The sequence below is a fragment of the Alexandromys fortis genome, unplaced genomic scaffold, assembly GCF_014885135.2.
Source record: "Alexandromys fortis isolate MF-2015 unplaced genomic scaffold, M_Fortis_MF-2015_v1.1 scaffold_64, whole genome shotgun sequence".
Taxonomy (NCBI): domain Eukaryota; kingdom Metazoa; phylum Chordata; class Mammalia; order Rodentia; family Cricetidae; genus Alexandromys; species Alexandromys fortis.
The window spans coordinates 8,357,554-8,379,605 of NW_026067976.1; the positions used below are offsets into that span (position 1 = coordinate 8,357,554).

General features: G+C 40.0%; 1 protein-coding gene across 5 annotated transcripts in view; it reads left to right on the top strand.

The window, feature by feature from the left end:
* Positions 1-22,052, top strand: part of Mpdz (multiple PDZ domain crumbs cell polarity complex component) — a 157,353-nt gene that overhangs the window by 104,321 nt on the left and 30,980 nt on the right. For 2 of the 5 annotated variants that reach the window (XM_050157423.1, XM_050157422.1), the window contains exons 25-31: positions 7,059-7,236; positions 9,873-9,983; positions 13,814-13,912; positions 18,015-18,177; positions 19,795-19,991; positions 21,038-21,129; positions 21,377-21,467. In XM_050157423.1, the coding sequence (XP_050013380.1) occupies positions 7,059-7,236; positions 9,873-9,983; positions 13,814-13,912; positions 18,015-18,177; positions 19,795-19,991; positions 21,038-21,129; positions 21,377-21,467 (931 nt within the window). The remainder of the gene's footprint in view (positions 1-7,058; positions 7,237-9,872; positions 9,984-13,813; positions 13,913-18,014; positions 18,178-19,794; positions 19,992-21,037; positions 21,130-21,376; positions 21,468-22,052) is intronic. The other 3 variants (XM_050157425.1, XM_050157424.1, XM_050157426.1) reach the window with 2 other exon arrangements.

Below are 22,052 nucleotides of genomic sequence, written 5' to 3' on the forward strand. Positions count from 1 at the left end.
AGATAAAAGTATGCACAGGTAATTGGAATGCATAAGTTCTGAATAGTTTTAGGTATAATGCCAAATGTTTGCTTGCGTTTCACACTGTTTACATGTTTACATTTAAAATTATATATTTAACCATAGTATAATATACGTAAAACATAATATTTTATTTTTGCATGCATACATAAATGTGTGTGTGTCTGTGTGTGTGTGTGTGTGTGAGAGAGAGAGAGAGAGAGAGAGAGAGAGAGAGAGAAAGAAAGAGAGAGAGAGAGAGAGTTTAGAATGAGAGAGAGAGTGGCAACTGTAAATATGAAAGAGAGACAGAAATATGAGCAAAGAACTGAGCTGTCACAGGCTGAGTTTTCTAAAGCCTTATATTTGCTAGCACTGGTTCCTATGCAGCAAAGAAGACTGGCCTTGAATCTGCTCAGACAAATCAGCCCATGCTGAGTCAAGTCAGCTTACACTGAGTCTTGGGTATGGACTCAGAGTAGGAAGGAAGAAAGTCTAAGCCATAAATTCTGTCTCTGAGGAAGATAGGATGTTCTTGACCAGACAAGATCTAGAGATATATGAAGCATAGACCAGTGTGGGTTACTATATATCAGTAATCATGTCTCAGGCCCTTCAAGCAACCCTGAAGTTAGCCATTGCCATGGAGCCTTGCATTGTGATGTTGCCTGTTCACAAATGAGCTTTAATCTGCAGCCATACTTTATAAAAATACAGATGAGATGTGGGAATGCAAACTTGTGCAACCACTCTGGAAAGCAGTGTGGAGGTTTCCCAGGAAATTTGGGATCAACCTACCCATGGGCCCAGCAATACCACTCTTGGGAATATACCCAAGAGAGGCCTTATCACACAACAAAAGTATATGCTCTACTATGTTTATAGCAGCATTGTTTGTAATAGCCAGAACCTGGAAACAACCTAGATGCCCTTCAATTGAAGAATGGATGAAGAAAGTATGGAATATATACATATTAGAGTACTACTCAGCAGTAAAAAACAAGGACTTCTTGAAGTTTGCAGGCAAATGGATGGGAATAGAAAACACCATCCTGAGTGAGGTAAGCCAGACCCAAAAAGAGGAACATGGGATGTTCTCACTCATATTTGGTTTCTAGCCATAAATAAAGGACATTGAACCTATAATTCGGGTTCTTAGAGAAGCTAAATAAGAAGGAGAACCAAAAAAACATATAGGCATCCTCCTGAACATTAAACTTCATCAGGCGATGAAAGGAGACAGAGACAGAGACCCACATTGGAGCACCGGACTGAAATCTCAAGGTCCAAATCAGGAGCAGAAGGAGAGAGTGCACAAGCAAGGAACTCAGGACCGCGAGGGGTGCACCCATACACTGAGATAATGGGGATGTTCTATCAGAAACTCACCAAGGCCAGCTGGCCTGGGTCTGAAAAAGCCTGGGTCAAAACTGGTCTCGCTGAACATAGCGGACAAGGAGGACTACTGAGACCTCAAGAACAATGGCAACGGGTTTTTGATTCTACTGGACCTATTGGTTTTGTGGGAGCCTAGGCAGTTTCGTGGATGCTCACCTTACTAGACCTGGATGGAGGTGGGGGGTCCTTGGACTTCCCACTGGGCAGAGAACCCTGATTGCTTTTTGGGCTGACGAGGGAAGGCGACTAGATTGGGGGAGGGGGAGGGAAAGGGGAGGCGGCGGTGGGGAAGAGACAGATATCTTTAATAAATAAATTAATTAAAAAAAAATACAGATGAGATAAAGTTGAAAGACACGGCAGTCATGGTAGTAACAGAAAATCATGTGGATTTCGTTGTCAGGGGCCTGTGATAATAAGATAATCTGTGTTTTAAGTTGGAGCATTATGCATGAGATAGGAGTTACAGTTAATGGATTAGTTTTGAAGTGAAGTCAGATCAATTTTGGACACGTGGCATTTGAGTTTTCTTTGAAGTTTCTAAAGTAAGTTATTAAGCATGCATTTAAGTAATCATATAAAAATCCTTATAGTTAATGTATGAGTTGAAGAGCTATGAGCTCTTCTGAAGGGAATCAAGATGGATATAACAGGGTATATAATATATAGTATCAATATTATGAATGAGATTGCTTAGGATGTAATTTAAGGCAAGAAATGCCCCTGAAGGAATTTAGCATATAAGAGCATGCCAGAAGAGAGTGAGTGTGACAGGAAAATAAAGCAGGATTATTTATAAATACATACACAAAGAAGAATAGTTTGATGTCTTAGAACCTTGGAAAACAAGATGTCAAAAGTTTGGAGTAGTCATGTTCATTAAACTTGAGATGAAGTCAGGTAAGACTCTTGTATTTGGGGCCTCACTGGATGCTAGTTGGCCAGATCCTTCATGGCTGCTTCTTTGTCTCAAACACTAATAGAGACATATTCTCATGCTTAAGTAGTAATTTGACGGTGTCTTTTCAAAGCTGATGATAGGAGTGGGAGGCAATATGAACTGTATTTGAGTATTGTGCACAAATTTCTTGATTTCTAAAGCTTTTCACTTGTATAATTGGATAAGTTATGGATTCTTTTAAATTTGGAGGAAGAATCGGTAAGTTCTGCATCTAAACAGCCCCCGCACAACAGTGGGCAGTCCTCAGGAGTTCCTGATCCAGTCTGTGTACCTGTTGTGAGTAGCTCAACAACAGGACGATGTTATAGAAAGAGAAGCACATATCCTCGGGACTGGAAAGTCTGCATGCTTTGCTTCTCAGTTTTACCTTCAAATCAGCCTAAGAAGTCTTTCTGTGGTAGTGATTTTACACAGAAAATGCACAAGGCTTCCAAAGAGGCTTTGCTTCTGTCTGTCCACCACTGTGTTTAGAGGCACTAAATTACTCCCGGAGAATGGAGACAGCACAACCAGAGCTTTCTGGAAGCACGAGCCTTCTTCCTAGTATTGGAAACACAAAATCAACAGATTTGTTTTGAGAACTAGACAATATTTGTTAGTTAAGTATTAAGGATTGTAAAATGGGCCTGATGGAAGGGCTCAGTGGTAAAGGTGCTTGCTGCCCAAATCACCTGAGTTTAATCCCCAGAGCCTACAAAGAGGACCAAGGTGAACCAACTCCACAAAATTGTCCTGTGACTTCCACATGCACACCATGGCACACGTGCTGCTGCATATATACCATACACACACAATCATAACTTTAAAAAATTAAGATACAAATTAGGCTTGAGGCCGGGCGGTGGTGGCGCACACCTTTAATCCCAGCACTTGGGAGGCAGAGGCAGGCGGATCTCTGTGAGTTCGAGGCCAGCTTGGTTTACAAAAACTAGTTTCAGGACAGGCTCCAAAACCACAGAGAAAACCTGTCTCGAAAAACCAAAAAAAAAAAAAAAAAAAAAAGAAAGAAACAAATTAGGCATGAGTAAATTGGGTTTTTGCTAATGTATAAAATCTTATTTAAATTATGTATGTATGGGGCTGGAGAGATGGCTCAGTGGTTAAGAGCATTGCCTGCTCTTCCAAAGGTCTTGAGTTCAATTCCCAGCAACCACATGGTGGCTCACAACCATCTGTAAAGAGCTCTGGCGCCCTCTTCTGGCCTTCAGGCATACAGACAGAATATTGTATACATAATAAATAAATAAATAAATATTTAAAAAAAATAAAAATAAATTATGTATGTATCCAGGAGGAGAATTACTGGCCTATAGATTTATATGCATTTTAAAAGTTTATTTGAGGTTATCTTGTTTCTTTTTATGGTGATCAGAGCAACTTCTACTTCTATTTAAATATATGTATATTCTCCAAATGGCATGTATAGCATTTTTAAAAGTTTTCTGTCAATAGATGGAACTTTGTCTTTACACACTTGATGTTTGAGGAGGAGTGTACTTACTTGCTCACTTGTACAGATAGAATAGTATACTTTCTGCCATCCCTGTAGAAATCACCACCACCATCACCATGATCACCACTATCATCATCAATTTATTTGTTACTTATTTTGAGATATATACCGAAGGCTTTTGTTTTACAATGATATTTTAAAGGATTAATTCTGCAGAAGACTGTCTTACTGGAGATTTTCATTGGCCGCATTTCACAACTGAAATAAATAATACAAAGAGACTAAGTAGGTTTGCCTAGTGCCATGTGATTAAGTAGCAGAAGACCGGGGCCGGAATTCAGGGACTCTGCTCACACAATCCAGCTGTCTAGTCCCAGAGCCAGAACGTGCTCTGCACAGAGTTTCTTGACAGGTGTCCCTCTTCCCAGGGATATTCACCATGCTGTGTCTAATGACCAGTCAGCCTAGCTTCCTGCTTGTGTGATCACTTGACTCTTGTCTGCATTGTTTTAAGGATTCATAGACCATCTATCACAATAGTGGTTTAAACTGTCAATTCTCTAGAGTACCTAGTGTTCTTTGCCAGAGATCCTGAATCTGTGGTTCTTCCTTTTGAGGTCTAAAGAGTATGTACCTTCTAGACTTGTTAGCAGGACTAAGTGGAAGCAAATTTAGCTCTCTTAAAGAGTAGGATGGGGACACCCTAAGCCTTAATATAATTTACTCCTTATAGTACTCAAAAAATCATTTCAACTCACATTTATCAATGAACAGCTGTAGGGGACATTTCCTGTCACTCCTTTTTAAAGTTTTCTTAAGAGCTCAAGATTCCTACCTGGCTTCTAATGTGTATACAGACATTGACTAAATTTCTTTGTTTGACCATTTACTGTTCAAGTTAATTCAAGAAATATTTAAGACGGGCTGAAGACCCTCTTCTTCCCTCTGCATGGGGGTAGCCATGCACTTCTGTACATACTTGTGTGTATACTTCATACTGACACATGTAGATTTGTGTATATACACACAGGCACAAAACAGCTACAATAATGTATAATGTTATAAAATAAAATATAAAAATAGAAAAGGATATTGGTTCTATGATTTTTATAGACTAGAGAGAAAGTGTTGAGTAATATTTTAGCTTGTTTATTCACAAAGATCATGGTCCAATTTCTTCCAACTAAACAGATCAGCTTTCTAGGATTATATATATTCAGTTAATAAAAAATTTGCCTGAGCAAAGGGGAAATATTTGCACTGTGCATCTCATCTGGCACACCTGCTGCCCTACGCTAGCACTTTCTTTCTGCCAATTTGTTCACTTTGCAGAGTTTCCTCTCATTGAAACTCCCCAAATGTCAGTGTTGAGGGCACACTGGGCCATGCTGTCTTCATGTCCTCAATGTCCAGCACCATTGTCTTCTGTGAAGTCTGGAATAGATGCACACCCTGAACTTCTTCCTCACGCTCACATTGCTTCCCTTCCAGAGGATGTTCCTGTAGATCCATCCTTACCTCGTTTTCCTTTTCTCGTGCTCAATATCAAACACCAAACAATCTTTTTTCCAGTTAGATCCTCAGCCTCCATCCTTAACTCTTTAGATATTGACCGTTATTCTGTGTGAGTTCTGTGTTTATTGTGTGGACAGGGAGGGACAATAGATACAGTGCTAGGGCTGCAGGGTAGTAGCATATGAAGTCAACTTGCAGAACAGTAAGGAGCCACTGTTCTTCCTGGAACGGAAAGTGCGACTTCGTTCAGGGAATCTCCGGAGGTGCTAGAAGGATCATTTCATGGAGAATATTTTCAGCGGCTGTCCTTCATGCCCTGACTGTTAATGACCAGGTCTGCTCTGGCAAGAAAGACTCCCACAGAGGCAAGCTTCTGATTAGTGTGTGCAAAAGTGTTCTTTCCCTGGATTTGGCTGCTAAACCCAGAAGCTGCCATCTGTTCTGTGGTAGCTGAGTCTCCTGATCATGTAATGTCTGTATTATTAATGTTCCTGCAAAGTGGCACTTCTTCACTGGCATGCACTTTAGCCTAGAATATGAGTCCAATATTAATATTAACAAAACACGTGACTTGGAAAGTATCTACATTAATATTTTATGACTAGGGTTCTATTGTGATTAGACATATTTATTATTCCATTTCTAAGTATGTGGTTCCGAGGCTTTAAGAACCTTCACTATATAAATTTAGTACCATTGTCTACAGAAGACTTCATCTTATAAAACTAAGACTGTATCCATCGAACAATACCTCCATATCCATTTCCCAGCTAGCAAGCTCCGTTCAGTTCCCTGTCCCTGAATATGTTTGCTCTGGACGTCTTTTGAGAGCAATGATAGGCCTTTGTCATTACTTCATTTAGCTGGTCAATTTTATATAGCATAGTACACCCAGAGTTTGTGTATGTCAAACGTATTTTAGCATGTTCTTTCTTTTTAATACAGAGTAAAATTCCAATAAAATATGTATCTCTTTGCTTATTCATTTTTAAATTTCAAAGTGATCTACTATTCTATGTGTGGTATGTGTGTGGGTGCATGTGGAGGTCAGAAAACAATTGGTGGAAGTTGGTTTATCTCCTACCAATAATTTGAGGCAAGGTCACTCCAGTTTTTGCTTCCTGGTGTACACCAGGCTCGCTGCCTGTGAGCTTCTGGGTAGCCCTCCTGTCTGTGCCTCCCATCTTCTTACAGGAGTACTGGGATTACAGATGCAAGCTAACGTGTTTGCCTATGGGCTCCAGGGATCAAATTTAGGTATGTCAGGATTATGCAGATAGCATTTTGATGCACCGAGCCCCCTTGTCAGCCTTTATTTGTTCATTTCTGATAAACATTAGTATTGCATCTACCTCTTAACTGTGGTGGATGTTTCTTTGCTGATGGAGGTATTTAAACTATCTGATTAATCTCCTTTTGGTTGTATTACCATATGGTAATTTTTGTTAATTTTCCATTGTGGCTGTACTTCATCACATCCCTACCAGCAATGCAAGAGCTCCAGTTTCCCGCTCTGTTTGAGTGCCTGTCCTGACTTCTTTTAATGATGATGAAGAATGATATGGAACTGTTAGCTGAAATAAAACCCTTTCTTCTCAGCTTACTTTTGGTCATGTCATAGCATTTTATCATAGCAATAGCTATGTCATCTACAGGATATTCTAAAGTTCAGGAAGCTTTTCCTTTGTGTTTTTCTCTGGGAGTTTATAATTTTGTTGTTTTATTTTATAGGGTGGAACTTTGGAGAGAACCTAGCAAGTCCTTGGGCATCAGCATTGTTGGTGGCCGAGGGATGGGGAGCCGCCTGAGCAATGGGGAAGTGATGAGGGGTATTTTCATCAAACATGTTCTTGAAGATAGTCCAGCTGGCAAAAATGGAACCTTGAAGCCTGGAGACAGGATAATTGAGGTAACGTCCAGTGAGCCTTCTGTTCAAAACATCCTCCCTCTCTCACTTTCTTACCGAAGAGTTGTCATCCTTGCTTTTGTGCTAGCGTCAGGTGTCTGTAATACTAGGCATCTCCTTCTTTTCATATGTCCCTTTGTGTGTTTGTGATGGCAAACTGTATAGTACATGAAACGCAGATAATTTTAAAAGCATTGGTCCTAAGATATGTAAATTTTAAAAGAAATTTTCTAAGGGGAAAATTAAAATGTTTAATATCATGTATACACAAGGAAAACACATCTCATAGTTAAGTTTTCCAGTAAGATGTTATTGCAAGGAATAATTTATTAAAGTCATTTCTTTGTATATAAACTTGGTTGAGTGAGGTTTTAAGTGAGCCTTTTCTCCTAAAATTGTCATTGCTGAGAACTTTATGATTTTTAAATGAATGTTTCAACAGAGCTAGGAGCCTCCTCCTCAGTACCATGCCGCTTCACCACAGAGGGCCCTGTGTATGCATGTGCATGGCAACCACTTTGCTATGTGTAAGAGAGAAACACATATCATATATCAAATCATGTCTCCCCGAATTAATATCTAATGCCTTGTCCAGAGTTCTTATGTGCAGTCCAGCTACACACACATTTACTGATGTGTATTAGAAGAACAGCTACTATGTTCCCAGAGCTGGGCCAGGAGCTAGAGTCCGCAGTAGACACGGCATTGTGCCTGCTGGCCAGAAGGAAGGAGAGAAGTAACCAAAGTACCTCAGAGCAGTATAGTAAACTATTCAATCAGATTAGGCACAGTTAAATTTAAATGTTGAGAAGTGGATATCTGATCCAATTTTTCTGGTTTACAGAGTAAAAGGAAGGAGTAACTGAGAAGTAAAGATGTTTATGACTGTGATGGATATTGTGTTTCCTTATACAAGTGATTGTCTCATTTTCTCAGTCTGTAAAAGTTACACATTCAAATACCTTCCTGGTTCAGAAGGTTGATTATTGCATTGTATATTGTATTTCACTTTGGCTAGGCATTTAGCTCAGTGCGAGGGTGGCCACTGCATGTACATGCAAGGCCCTGGGTGTCAGCCCCCAAAACTGTGATGAGAAAAGAAAATGTTCTAATATTGGCTAGCAAATTCATTCATCTATCCATTCATTCTCTGAGCCCATGGAAATGAGAATTTGAAGTTTGAGAGGAAATAGGCATCTGGTGCCTGTGACTATCTGTAAGGACAAATGACATGACAGACTGGCCTACTCTCATTAAATGATATACTAGCCTCTTTAATGGAGTTCTTTCCTGAGTTAGAACTCTGTGTAAAAGTTTTAATTTTAAATTGTTACTAGGAGGCTTATTTTATGTAGTTTAGCTAGTAAATACTTTTTGCCTAAAAAGAAAAACAAAAAAAATTATGTACAAAGATCTTTAGACATGATTGGCCATAGTTTGCTCCCCCAAATGCCCTTTAAGATAAATATCAATTATAGTTAGTCAAGAATAAACTATTTTAAACCATCCTTTTCTAGTTGAAAAAAAAAATGTGTGTGTGTGTTTGTGTGTGTGTGTGTGTGTGTGTGTGTGTGTGTGTGTGTTGTAAAATTTCTGTGTTTAGGTTACAGGTGACTTCTTCAGTACATCACGTGCAGGGTTTCTCCAGGAAATAGGAAGCCTTGTAGTCCCTTGTAGTCCTGGGATCCTAAAACAGCCCTGTACTAATGTGGTTGCTTTGGACTTGAGTGACAGTGTTTAGGTGACATACAGTAGGCATCAATATTGTCTTGATAGAAATGTCAAAGGTCATTTTAGTATGAATTAAAAAATATTGTCATATCACTATGGTATGAGAGAGAATTTTAACTGAGTGTGTATAGTTCCATGTCAGTACATAATGATTTGTTCTCATCCACAGAACTGTGTCCTTTTTGAGCTTGACTTGGTCTTTGGAAATGACATCTACAGTTATCTGTCAGGAGTGGCATTTGTCCCTTTCTATTTGTTCTTCCTGACCATCTAGTGCATAAGCTGAGCTGATCATCACCCACAAAACATTACAAAATGATGTTTGTTGTCCAGACTATTTATATAAGACACTAACAAACAAACACAATTTTTTGGCTTCTAACTTCTGTCACGTCTACTGCAGATTCTTTTGCAAAACTAACCTTGCAGTAGTCTCACGTTTCTGAATATTACTGTTTACTCTTTAAATTTCTCTAGGAGAATTCCATGAAGAATCACTCTTCCCACACCTTCCATGTCCTAAGTAAATAACTTTATGAAGAATTAACAGCATAGCACAGGCTTTGATGAAAGGAACCCTGAATGCATCTCTCTAAACTGTTTCTTTAATGATGCTGACCCATAAACTGACTCAGAAACATAAAAGAGCAGCTAGTGGTATGAGGAATGCAGAAGCAGAGCCATCATTCCTACTGCTTATAACTCCAGTTGGCTTTGGAAGAACTGATTCCCAACAAGGTGCCACAAATCCACGAAGGGATGAGAAGTGTGTAGTCTTACAGCTTCTTTTGTTTTTGGTACTGAAACAAATCTTCCAGGAGCTAAAGGAGCCTTAGAACTCCTTATCCAAATCACTCTTCTGTTCTTCTAGCTTCTTGAAATGTTAAGCTGAGGCCTTCCATTTGCAGGTGGATGGAATGGACCTCAGAGATGCAAGCCATGAACAAGCTGTGGAAGCCATACGGAAAGCAGGCAACCCTGTAGTGTTTATGGTACAGAGCATTATAAACAGACCAAGGGTAAGCGAACACAAAGGGCAAGGTAGGCATACTGAAACAGTGCTCAACTTGGAGTCTAACTTAGCAGGGACCAAGTTGTTTGCATGTGCACCTGCCAGTTTTTTGAAATCTCAGGTGTTTTGTAAAAGGTTCCCTTTGCTGTATCGAAACATTGAGCTACCCTGCAAATCTCTTCTCCTGTATGTATGAAGACTTTAAAATACATAAAGCAGAATTAAGTTATCACCATGTCAAATTGATATCTTTCTAGTATTCATTCTGATTTTAAAAAAATAAACAAATTACTGACAGGAATAGAATGTGATATGTAGGTTAAACACTAGTCAGTTTGAATTGAGTCTCTTAGAAGCTATACAGACTTCATTATTTTCCCTAAATTTATTTTTATGAATCTCCTACCTATGCAATCACAACATCAGAACCTCACTATATCTGTGTATTCCACTGAACACAAAATTCTCAGAGGGCATTCTCTTTATAATTATTTCATAATTATTATTTCTCAGATCCTCGGCGACAGAAACCTACTAGCCCATTTCACCCTCAGCCACCATTGTTAAATTAGTTTAAATAATTTATTTTAGGATCAACCATGGTGTTGTGTTTCTGCAGTCCTGGCTGTCCAGAGGCCAAGTCAGGTGGACTGCAAATTTGATGCTACTAGCCAGACCCTGAATGAAAATAAAATTTAAGAATATACAAGTGTATCACTGGTCATTGATAGAAAGGATACAAGCTGCAGCTTAGCACATTTGGTATGCCCTAGTGGGACTGATGGTGAACATCCCACTGATAGCTTGATGTTGTTTTTGATTCCTCCACTAGGCCTCACTGAAGTCTCTTCATATGCAGCAGTTATTAACATACACCAGGAACGTTATTCAGACATCAGTGCTCCCTCAGAGTGGAGCTCTCTTAATACTAACTTCCCAAGGATCCTCGAGCTCCTGCAGCTCCGGGAGATGCTGCTTTTGTGTATAGAGGCTTGTGCACCCATTCTGCGGACCTCTGCCAGCCGGTACATCTAGGGTTGGTTAGTTTAGAAAGAAAAGTGTTTGAACGTGTGAGGGCAGCAGAAGGCATCATATGAAACTTAAGATATGGTGTTATGCGCAACATACATTGAATTACTGAAAAATTAAGAGTTTAAGATGTTAATGTTGGGCTGGTGGAAGCAGGGCAGCGGGCTCCCTGTGAGAGAGCCATGTGAGATGAGCCTTCTGAGTTCCCGAATACCGAACCCAGGCTCATGGTACTGGCCCATCTCCTTGTTGTCAAGACAGGTGTGGCTCTGGTTTGGGGTTCACTGTGTGCAGTGGATAGAGTGCTTCTTAATATTAGCAGTTCTCTTCACATCTGCAGTTTTTAACCATTCAGTTGTTTATTGTTAGGTAATAATTATCCATTCAGATAGAAAATCTGCCAAATGATAGGGCTGCCTCCTGCTGCATTCTTTGCAAATGCTATTCAGTTTGTTTAAATAACTACAAATCTTCATACATTTGTTAACGTTTGTTGTGTTAAACATAGACACAGCGTGGTAATATTGTAAATGGCTGTTTAAGTTGAGTTACAGCCATTTTTGTGTGGGAGGGTTTATTCCCTTTTTTGTTTTATTTTAATTTCTAACTCATATCATTTAGGATAATATTATAAACTGCTGAATAGTGATTCTTAATATTACTTTGAACACTTAAACTACAAACATTTCTTTCAATGCCAATCACATCTTCTAATGAGCTGGAAAGATATTGTCTCATACACCTGGAAAATATTCCTATTTTTTTTTATTTGAGGCATAATGACACCTAATTTTATAGCAATTATTCCAGGATAAATCTTGCTTAGAAATGACATGTTTAGTCAAGTTAGACACATTTTGCTTTGGAAAACTAGAATTAATTTTGCATTTAAAATGAGATATTCTTTGTTACTGGTGATTTACTTCCAAATGGAAGTAATCAGGCCTCTGGTTAGCTGAAGGAAAAGCACCACAAATGCTCTTACCGAAGCGTCCCGTGGGACGAAGTTTGCTTTGTGAGCAGAAGATAAAGCTTCTGGGAAATCTTACACGGGAGAGGCAGTCTTTCTGTCAGTCTGTACTTTGACTATTCAGGGATGAGAACTCACAGCCTGTCCCATATAACCCTGTCAGTGTGTCAAATCAAGTGGGGCGGTGCCCATTCTGACTGCTGCGTGGGCCCTTCATGGGGCCAGGGGATGTTTTAGTGTCCTCTCGATTACAGTGTTTCTTCTTTCATTCCTAAGAACATCCAGGTCATCCTTGTTTTTTTTTTTTTTTAAACAGACTGTCCGTTCTGTAACTATTTCCCTATTGATAGAAGGGACCCACCATTCCCTGTATTTGCTCCTCCTCTGACCTCATATTATGCTGACGGTGCCAAACTGAAATCTTGTGATGTTTGAAAGGGAATGAAACTAGAGGCCTTTCGGGATTCCATCTCTTACTCTCATGGCTCTGATTTTGTTGTCCCACTCAGTTACAAAGGACACAGAGGCGCTGGATCTGCCGTGCCTGGTGACCAGAAATCATCTCCCGACACCAGCAGGCCTCCAGTGGTTTCCACTGCCCAGTCATTTCTTCCTTCTTACTAAGTGGTCATGTTTCTTGGCACTTGTAATCCCCTCTTGAGTAAAGCAGGAGTTGACATTTTAAACTGAAAAGCAGGGAGGAAGTTGAGAGGAACAGAAATGTCATTGTCCCCATATCTTTTCCTGCCTTGCCTCCTGGGGAACACATTGCAGGAAGCACAGATTGGAAGGGCAGTGTGGCATAAGCGTTGATGCTGGCACTGGCGGACAGTGTCTCTAGCATTCTCGCCCGTGCGTGGTAGAATCATGTGACCAGTCCCTCCACTCCACGCCCGGCAACGGGGCTCTTTCAGAGAGAACTAACGCAAACATTTAATTGGAGCCAGCATTAATTTTAAATGTCTGCAATTTTCTTTGAAAGATACAGTCAATGGAAGGAAAAGATAGCGAGTGAGAAAGGAAGAATTTATTGTGCTAAGGAAATTACTTTTTTTCTTTTTAAATATGAACACGCTAAATTCTATTTGGCTGACTTCCTGCCTTCAATACGTATATTCAGCTTTAACAGTCCTGGCGAGGGGATTACTACAGGCAAGTCACAAAATCTAGGAGAAACACTCTAAACACAGGCTTTAACTATTATCCAAAGCTGTAAAATCTTCAGTAATGTAGGAGATGTTTTAAGAATTTTTTTCCTTTTTTAAATATGAATCTTTGTCAAACTCCATAAAATGTAGAACACACTATATAGTGGTTCATTTTTATTTTTCACCTTTTAAAGTTTAAAGGTGTAGTTGTTCTAAATCAGCATCTCCTGGCTCAGAGCACAGTTTTCTTAATGGGGAACAATGTAAAGAAATGAAGGTTACTAACGGGCTGGCAGGTAAGTGCTTACTGTGTGTTCTAAACGATGATAGAAAAAGTAAATGGAAACCATGTTCCAGCTTCTTAGCAGGAGTGTTGATACTCAGGGCCCAGAAGTTAGTGTGGAACAGGGGCAGAGCACTCGCATTCGCTCCGCAGAGGTAAAACCTTCAGAGGAAATCAAAGAAATTTGACAGTCAGGTTTCGTTTATGAAGAGACTAGACTCGGGTGTAGACTTGAGCCATTAGGAGCAAACCGTTAGTAACTGTTTAAGAGGAGCACGCTGTGACTACTCAGGAAGACTTTGGTTTCTCATAGGCAGCTCTCTAAACCAGGAATGACTTTGATCTTGAGGTTGGGTTGTTTTAAATTCATTTCTTGTGCCTTCAGTGCATCTTCTGTTTCCTTTTAGAAATCCTCTTTGCCTCCCTTGCCGCACAGCCTTTACCCTAAGTACAGCTTCAGCAGCACTAACCCATTTGCTGACTCTCTCCAGCTCTCCACTGACAAGGTTGGATAACGTCCATTGTCTTGTCGTTGCCTTTGCAAATGTTTTGTTGTTGCTACTGTGCCTGTGTTCCAGTTCAGTATTTACTACACTTAGTCAGAAAGACAGAAACCAATGTGTACTCTTAGTGGGCATCCAGGTCCTTTTCAAGCACTTTGTCCTTCCAGAGAATATTAATTTTTTTAACTTGAAATTTAAAAAGGGAGTCTAGTGTTTTTTTCTGCATTATACTGTGATTTGATTTTTTAATGTTTAAATTTTTGTTGCCATTTGTATAAACTACTTTTTATATATACTTTCCTTAAAACCTTGCATTGTCTTAAAACATCTTCAGACTTGTATAAGATGATCTTAAAAGGTCTGCAAATAATTGTGTGTCTCTGCGCACATGAAAACGCCCTTGAATATTCATAAAGTAAGTCCATGTGAATGCCAGATCAAGAAGTGTAAACGTTTGCGAGTTTGTCAGTCATACTTTGGGTAGTCTCATATTCTCATGAAATCACAAAAGCAATTTTGAAACAAAAATTTATAAAATAGCTTTTATAGAATAATTCGGTAATAGAAAAGGAGAAAGCTATCAAAATTTTCTTTTAGAAACTACTATGAATATTCATTGGATTTTCATGTTACTGTGTCATGGGTAAGAGAAAATGCCATACCTGAAGTGATGTTTTCTATGACCCTAGGAGTTACTGCAGTCACGTACTGTCCTTTCCCATTGGTCCCCAATGGACCCTTTTGCTCCCTCACCATTTAAGGTTTATCTCCATGGGACATTTTTATTTATTTTTTTTATATCCTTTTTTTATTTTATTGAGAATAAGAAAAAAAAAAAGTATCCGCCTCCTCCCAGCCTCCCATTTCCCTCCCCCTCCCCCCACTCTTCTCCCCCTCCCCCTCTCTTCTCCCCCTCCCCCCACTCCTCTCCCCCTCCCTCTCCTATCCAAAGAGCAGTCATGGTTCCCTGCCCTGTGGAAAGTCCAAGGTCCTCCCCCCTCCGTCCATGTCTAGGAAGGTGAACATCCAAACTGGCTAGGCTCCCATCAAGCCAGAACATGAAGTAGGATCAAAACCCCTTGCCATTGACCTTGGCTTCTCATCAGTCCTCATTGTTCGCCATGATCAGAGAGTCCGGTTTTATCCCATGCTGTTTCAGTCACAGTCCAGCTGGCTTTGGTGAGCTCCCAATAGATCAGCCCCACTGTCTCAGTGGGTGGGTGCACCCCCCGTGGTCCTGACATCCTTGCTCGTGTTCTCCCTCCATCTGCTTCTCATTGGGACCTTGGGAGCTAAGTCCAGTGCTCCAGTGTGGGTCTCTGTCTCTATCTCCATCCATCACCAGATGAAGGTTCTATGGTGATATGAAAGATATTCGTCAGTATTGCTATAGGATAGGGTCAGTTCAGGTTCCCTATCCTCAGCTTCCCAAGGGATTAACTGGGGACATCGCCTTGGGCTCCTGGGAGCCACTCAAGGTTCAAGTCTCTTGCCAACACTAAGGTGGCTCTTTTAACTAAGATATGTGCTTCCCTGCTCCCCTATCCAACCTTCCTTTATCCCAATCTTCCTGTTTCCCCAAGTTCCCCCAATCCTCCCCTTCTTACTTTTCTCTCCCTGTCCCCCCTTATCCCCAACCCACCCCACCCCCAAGATTCCAATTTTGTCCCCGGCAATTTTATCTACTTCCCTTAGGCAAGAGGATAACTATATGTTTTTTCTTGGGTTCACCTTCTTCTTTAGCTTCTTTAGGTTCACCAGGTATACAGACACCCCTCCTACACTTCCTGGTCATCCTCAGGGGCTACTCTGCCCGATACTTCCTCTCTCTTTCTATCCCACCCAGCTTGCATCCACAACCCCCCCCCCCCCCCACTCCGTCAGACTCCCTTCCCTCTCTGACCACATGGGACATTTTTAAAGTGCATGTGTTTTTGTGTGACATGCATGTTCATTTTCCTTGACGCGTGCACATGAACTTTGGGTGTTTGCCATTGCATTTGTATTTTTGCCACTATATGACCTTTGTAAAATATAGTTTTTTGTTAACAGGTTTCAAGAAGTGCCTGTAGCAAGTCATTATTTTGTCAATAACAAACATTATTTTGATATAGGTATATAGAAGACTTAATTGCTCTTCCAGGAAGAAGACAACTATTCCTTCTATGATTAGTCCATTAGACTGGGGTACAATTTTGTTGTGTAGGCACAGTATGAAAGTGTTGTGCCTGTAATCCTGGAGATGTTTTGAGATTAGCAGATTTTTTCTTCACTATGAAGTAAAATAAGAAAAAAGATAGAAAGAACTATAAAATATACATCCATCGATATGAATCAACTCATGTTTTAATGATACAAGTAATTCTCTTTTTAACCAGAAAGCTTCATGAGTAGATATCTTGTCTTCTCTAGTGTGATGTCTGAACTTTGACTGGATCAAGTGAAGTTTCTGGTGCACTTGTCCATATTTATTTGTACATCATTTGAGAGATTTACAGCACAGCATTCTGGAAGACAGCAGAGATCTCATCGGAATGTAACTCTTTATTTGTGTAAACTGAACATTGTTAGTACAGCAAATTCTGTGCCTAAGAATCAGTTGCCCCTGAATCTGTCAGCCAGCCCTATGCATTCTGGTTAACTATAAAAGATCATATTTAGTATGTGAAGTGCTAGTGTTGATATATTTCAGCTAATCGTTCCCGATTTCTCATGTCCCTGATCTTGAGACAAAGATACTGTCTTACTGTGAAAACTGGAGAAGACAGCAAAGTTTTTGTTGTTGTTGTTTTGTTTTGTTTTTTTGTTTTTAACTAAAAGTAGTGTTGTAAGAACTAAGCAGAAAAAATGGCTAGCGAGGTGGCTTAGCAGCTGAGGGTGCTTGCCCTCAAGACCAATTGGCCTGATTTCAGTTCGTGGAAATCACATGGTTGGAAAACCAGCTCCAGCAAGTTTTTCTCTATACTCCACAGTTACCCTGACGCATGTGCACTCCCCACTTACCCACACGATCCAGCTAAATAAATAAATGTGGCAGAAGAAAACTAGAAAGAAAGAAGTCCAGCACTGATTTTAGACAAGGTTTTCCCTTCATTGACCTTAGTTCTTCGTTCTTCTGCAAATTAATGAAACAAATTTGAGAATTTAAGAGTTTAGAGGCCTTTCAAATTCTAATCTGCTGCCACATAAACACGTAAGAATTTGATTCCCATGTGTTCCTAAGTGACAGCAGGCATGTTACATCTGGTTTTGTATGAAGGATCCCGTGTGATCTACTGTGGCGATACAAAGTTGGAGGTAAACCCAAACCCAGCAGATCTGAGTGTGTGCTCTTCGTTAACAAGAAGACTATCCTGAGAGAACAGCCTGCTTGTGTAGTGCTATTTCTTGGATTCAAGTACCAACAAAGAATTGTTCATGTGGGGCTGGAGCTGTAATTCAGTAGAATATTTGCCTAGTATATGCAGGATCCTGGGTCCAGTTCCCAAAGCCACACACAAAAAAGCAGTCTTTTGTATAGTCTTACTGACAAGATTTGATGCTGTTATTATTACATTTATTTATTTTGTGGATAGGGTATGTAGGAATGCACATGGAAGAGCACGTTATGGATATGGAGGTCGTAAGTCAGCTTGTGGCAATCAGTTCTTTCCCTTTACTGTGTGAGCTCAAGGATTGAACTCGGGCTTTGATCAGTGCCCAAGGGCCTTTACTCACTACGCCATCTCAGTGGCTCTTACAAGTTTTCAGAGATATGTTCTTTGTTAATTTGCTTTCTATTGATTTATTTATTTCTTGTCAAAGTTCAATGACCCATAAGATTTTACACATCCTCACTCCCGCCCAACAGGTAAATTTGAACAATTTTCTGTCTTAGGTCATTTGAGTCTTCGAATCGAATTGTTCATTGTTTGTATTAGCAAATAACAATTTAATGAATTGTGTTCTGATACCTGAATCCTGTCTAACCTTTCTTACATGCACAAGTAAGCTTTCTCTCCTTTGGAGAACATTTTAGAACTGGCCTTGAATTATATTCTTACTTGTTTTTCTTTACGTTTCCATGAGATTGCACATGCCCACTGAATTCTTCTTGTTCCCACAGGCAGCCAACCAGTCAGAATCAGAGTCCGAGAAGCCTTCATTGTGTGATGTCCCTCCCTCCTCCCCTTCAGTATTCCCAGACATGGGTAGTGATCGTGCGCAGTCATCTGCACTCACAGTCTCAGAAGATGTAGACAAAGAGGATGAGTTTGGTTACAGCTGGAGTAAGTGGTCTCTTTGTGATGCTCTTAATTATATGAAGTTTTAAAATAGCTTTTGTTTGGTTTTGTATGAACAAATATCCCAGCTTTGGTGATATATACTGCAGTCGTATGTAGGGAAACTACTGTTTATTTACCTTGAATACAACATGCATTCCTGAGGCATGATATCACGTTCCTCCTTTACATTAAATGCACATTTCTCATAAAGCTTTCTTGCTTCTCAGATGAGAATTACAGCTGTCAAGAGGATCTCTCGGAACCCAGTACTAGATTGACTCTGTTGAACAGCCACTGCCCTTCACAGGCCTTAGATTCCTCCATCTGATTGTCATTAGCATTATGCCATGAGCTTCTGGTGTTTTGAGTACTAGAATGGTGACAATATAAGTATTAAGATCAACTCTTTGAGCATCTGAGAAGTGGTCTCAAGTTTTGAATGCAGGACTCTCAGGCTATTCATACTACGTTAGGTAGTATTGAGAAATGCTGACACAGTGCCCGTGTAAACAAATGAGCCACAAGTCGTGAATGTGTCATCAAGCTCAAAAGTTTCATTTTAAAAATTGTTTTCTATTTATTTGTTTGATTGAATGCATTTGTATGTACCACATATACGCCTGGAGCCCTGGGTAATTTTAGGAGGGTCCAGGTTCTCAGGAACTGGAGTTACAGGTAGATGGGAACACTCTAAGGGTGCCAGAAACTGAACATGGTTTCTAAAAAGTCTACAGTGCCCAGAACATGAAAGTTACTCTGGCTAATTGTGAAAGGGTTCCAGAGATGTTTATTTAACTGCTGTGGGAAAGTATCAACATAAGTGCAAGTCGTTAGCCTTGTAGTAGTTTTCTAAGAGATGACTGATCAAATATGATTACCTAGTCAAAGTTACCCAATCTTATAGGTGGTTGTGTGTTTCTGAAATCAGGCTACTACGAAACATAATGGCTTAAAATAAGAACTTAGGATTATTCATGTGAGATGATTGACTTGCTCATCAAGGCCAGGTTCCTAAGATGACATGGGCAACAGGGCTAGGCAAATCAGGTGATACTGCATGGGTTTTTGGTAGACGAACTAGTGAGTAGTCAGGGCAGATTACTTAAAACTGAGACTTGTCCTGGCCTGATGGCTCTGTACACCAGGGAAGCCCACTTCCTTCCTTCTGAGTAGTTGCCCAGAATGATGTGACACACGGTACAGATTTTCTCTGTTGGAGAAGTTTCCACTGCCCAGCAAACAAAAGTATTCTAGGTACTTTAGCCCTGTTCTCCTCCCCAAGTGATCAGTTGGTTTTTCTGGTTTAATCATCGTCTTCTGAGAGTTTATAAATTTGAATCACTTCTCTTGGAGCCAGTACCAGCACGGAGAACTGGTTAATATGCCCCCAAGGTGAACTGGTTAGTCTCACGTTATATTGTACGTACCCTCAGTGCAACGAAGTCTCTCAGATTGGTTATTCTGAGAAAACAAACCTGATGTCCAAGCAGCGCATCTAATTTTTAAATGCCAAGAAATCATTTTGAAGCAAATAATGTCTTGTAAGATAAATCAAAGTAAGTTTTATAGTAAAGCATTTGGCTGTGAATTAACTGTAAATGCATTTATTGTTACGTGTAGAAAATATCCAAGAGCGTTATGGAACTCTAACAGGCCAGCTCCACATGATTGAGCTGGAGAAAGGTCATAGCGGTTTGGGTCTAAGTCTTGCTGGGAACAAAGACCGAACCAGAATGAGTGTGTTTATAGTGGGGATTGATCCCACGGGAGCAGCAGGAAGAGATGGCCGACTACAGATTGCTGATGAGCTTCTAGAGGTAGGTGCTGGTAGACAGTTTCAAATTTCCTCTTGGCAACATCTGTTTCCAGAAAGTCACCCAGACATTGTGCAGTGACTAACAAAACCATCCATTGCCCAATAAAACTGCTGCAGTGCAGCAAATTTGGCTCCACACCAAATCTCTCCAACACAGTTTGTGTCCCATTAACTCAGATTAAAGGTCATGACTGTGCAATACCAGAAACAGTTTTTGCCCCAAGATAGCAATAAAAATCACACTTCAAAAACATTTGTGTGTGTGCCTTATTTTTACTACGAGTTTTTGAAATGCCAAATGACCAAGCATTCCACAGTAATGATGTTCACCCACTGGACCTTCTGGATGTTGAATCCCTAATGAAATAAGTATTGGGGGCGAGGTGCAATGAGGTCAGTCAAGGCTAATGCATGCAGTAACTATGCCTGCCAGACAAAATAGCTCTACAGACCACACTTTATAGTGTTCAGACTTTGCTTTTTCCTTGCATCCTGACGCAGGATCAGCATGACTTTACACTGCCTTGTGCTCTTCCATGTGTTTGTATCTCTCTGCTGTCTGGACCAGCTCTGGTCGCAGTGGCTCAAGGACTGGACACCTGGGCTGGCAGATTCCTTTCTGTAGAGTGCTGTGCTGCTTACAGTCTGCTGCTGTGCCCTGAGCCCCCTTGGCAGGAATTTAAATACCCTTTTCCCAGGACGTGCTTCTTAAGACCAAGTGATAGATGTTGCAGTGAGCTTACCCAGTTGGTCTTTGAAGGCGACAGAGCGCTTGTCTGTCAGGAAATTGTCTTCTCTCCCTATTTGGTCAACATGGTGTTTTCACAAACTGCCCAGAGCTATCAGAGTTCATATATATCACCTTAATGACAGCTTTGTATGTGAGAGCCTGTATTTTCATCATCCAAATTTTTGTTTGTGTTCTGGATAGGAAAAATGGATATAATACGATAAAGAGAGCAACTTCCTTTTTAATAGCTAGACAAGAGATAAAAACTAAAGAAATGAAGACCTTTAGGTTGAATTAATGATACTTATTCCTCATAGATCAATGGCCAAATATTGTTTGGCAGAAGTCATCAGAATGCTTCATCGATCATTAAGTGTGCTCCATCTAAAGTAAAAATAATTTTTATCAGGTGAGCATCTTCTCTGTTTGCTTTACAAAATGCTTGGTTAGCATTTCACCTCTGAATTATCTTCAGTGAAAAGAAAACATACATATATATACATGCATGCATACATAAACACACTATATGTATATAATATAATTTCGGTTTTAGAGAGACTTTGTTCCCAATAATCATTAATCTTTATGACTCTTCAAGATAGAGGATGGAATAATATCATGATATAATGGACTGATAAATTATTGCATTCTTTTAGAAATGAGGATGCAGTGAACCAGATGGCTGTATGTCCTGGAAATGCAGCAGACTCTCTGCCTTCTGTCTCAGAAAGTCCTCAAAATAAGGAGGTATCTGTAATTTTTTTCTAAGAAGATTTGATTGATACACCTCATTAATTTAGCTGTTATAAAGCATATAGGGTTTCAAAGATAAGATATAATCTTTTTTTTCTTTGATGTAAGATGTCCTTCTATATATGTGCCACTTTTATTGGTTAGTGAATAAAGAAGCTGCTTGGGCCTATATCAGGGTAGAACAGCACTAGGTGGGAAAACTAAACTGAATGCTGGGAGAGGAAGTAGGTGGAGTCAATGGGACGCCATGTAGCCCCTGGAGGAGACAGACACTGAACTTTGCCCAGTAAGCCACGACCTCGTGGCCATACACAGATGAAAAGAAATGGGCTAATTTAAGATATAAAAGCTAGCTAGTAGTATGCTTAATCTAGTATCCACTTATTAGTTGAGTACATACCATGCTCTGAGTTACCTCACTCTGATGATTTTTTTAGTTGCATCCATTTGCAAGCAGATTTCAAGATGTCATTGTTTTTATTGCTGAGTAGTACTCCATTGTGTAAATGTACCACATTTGTTTATCCATTCTTCTGTTGAGGGGCATCTAGGTTGTTTCCAGGTTCTAGCTATTACAAA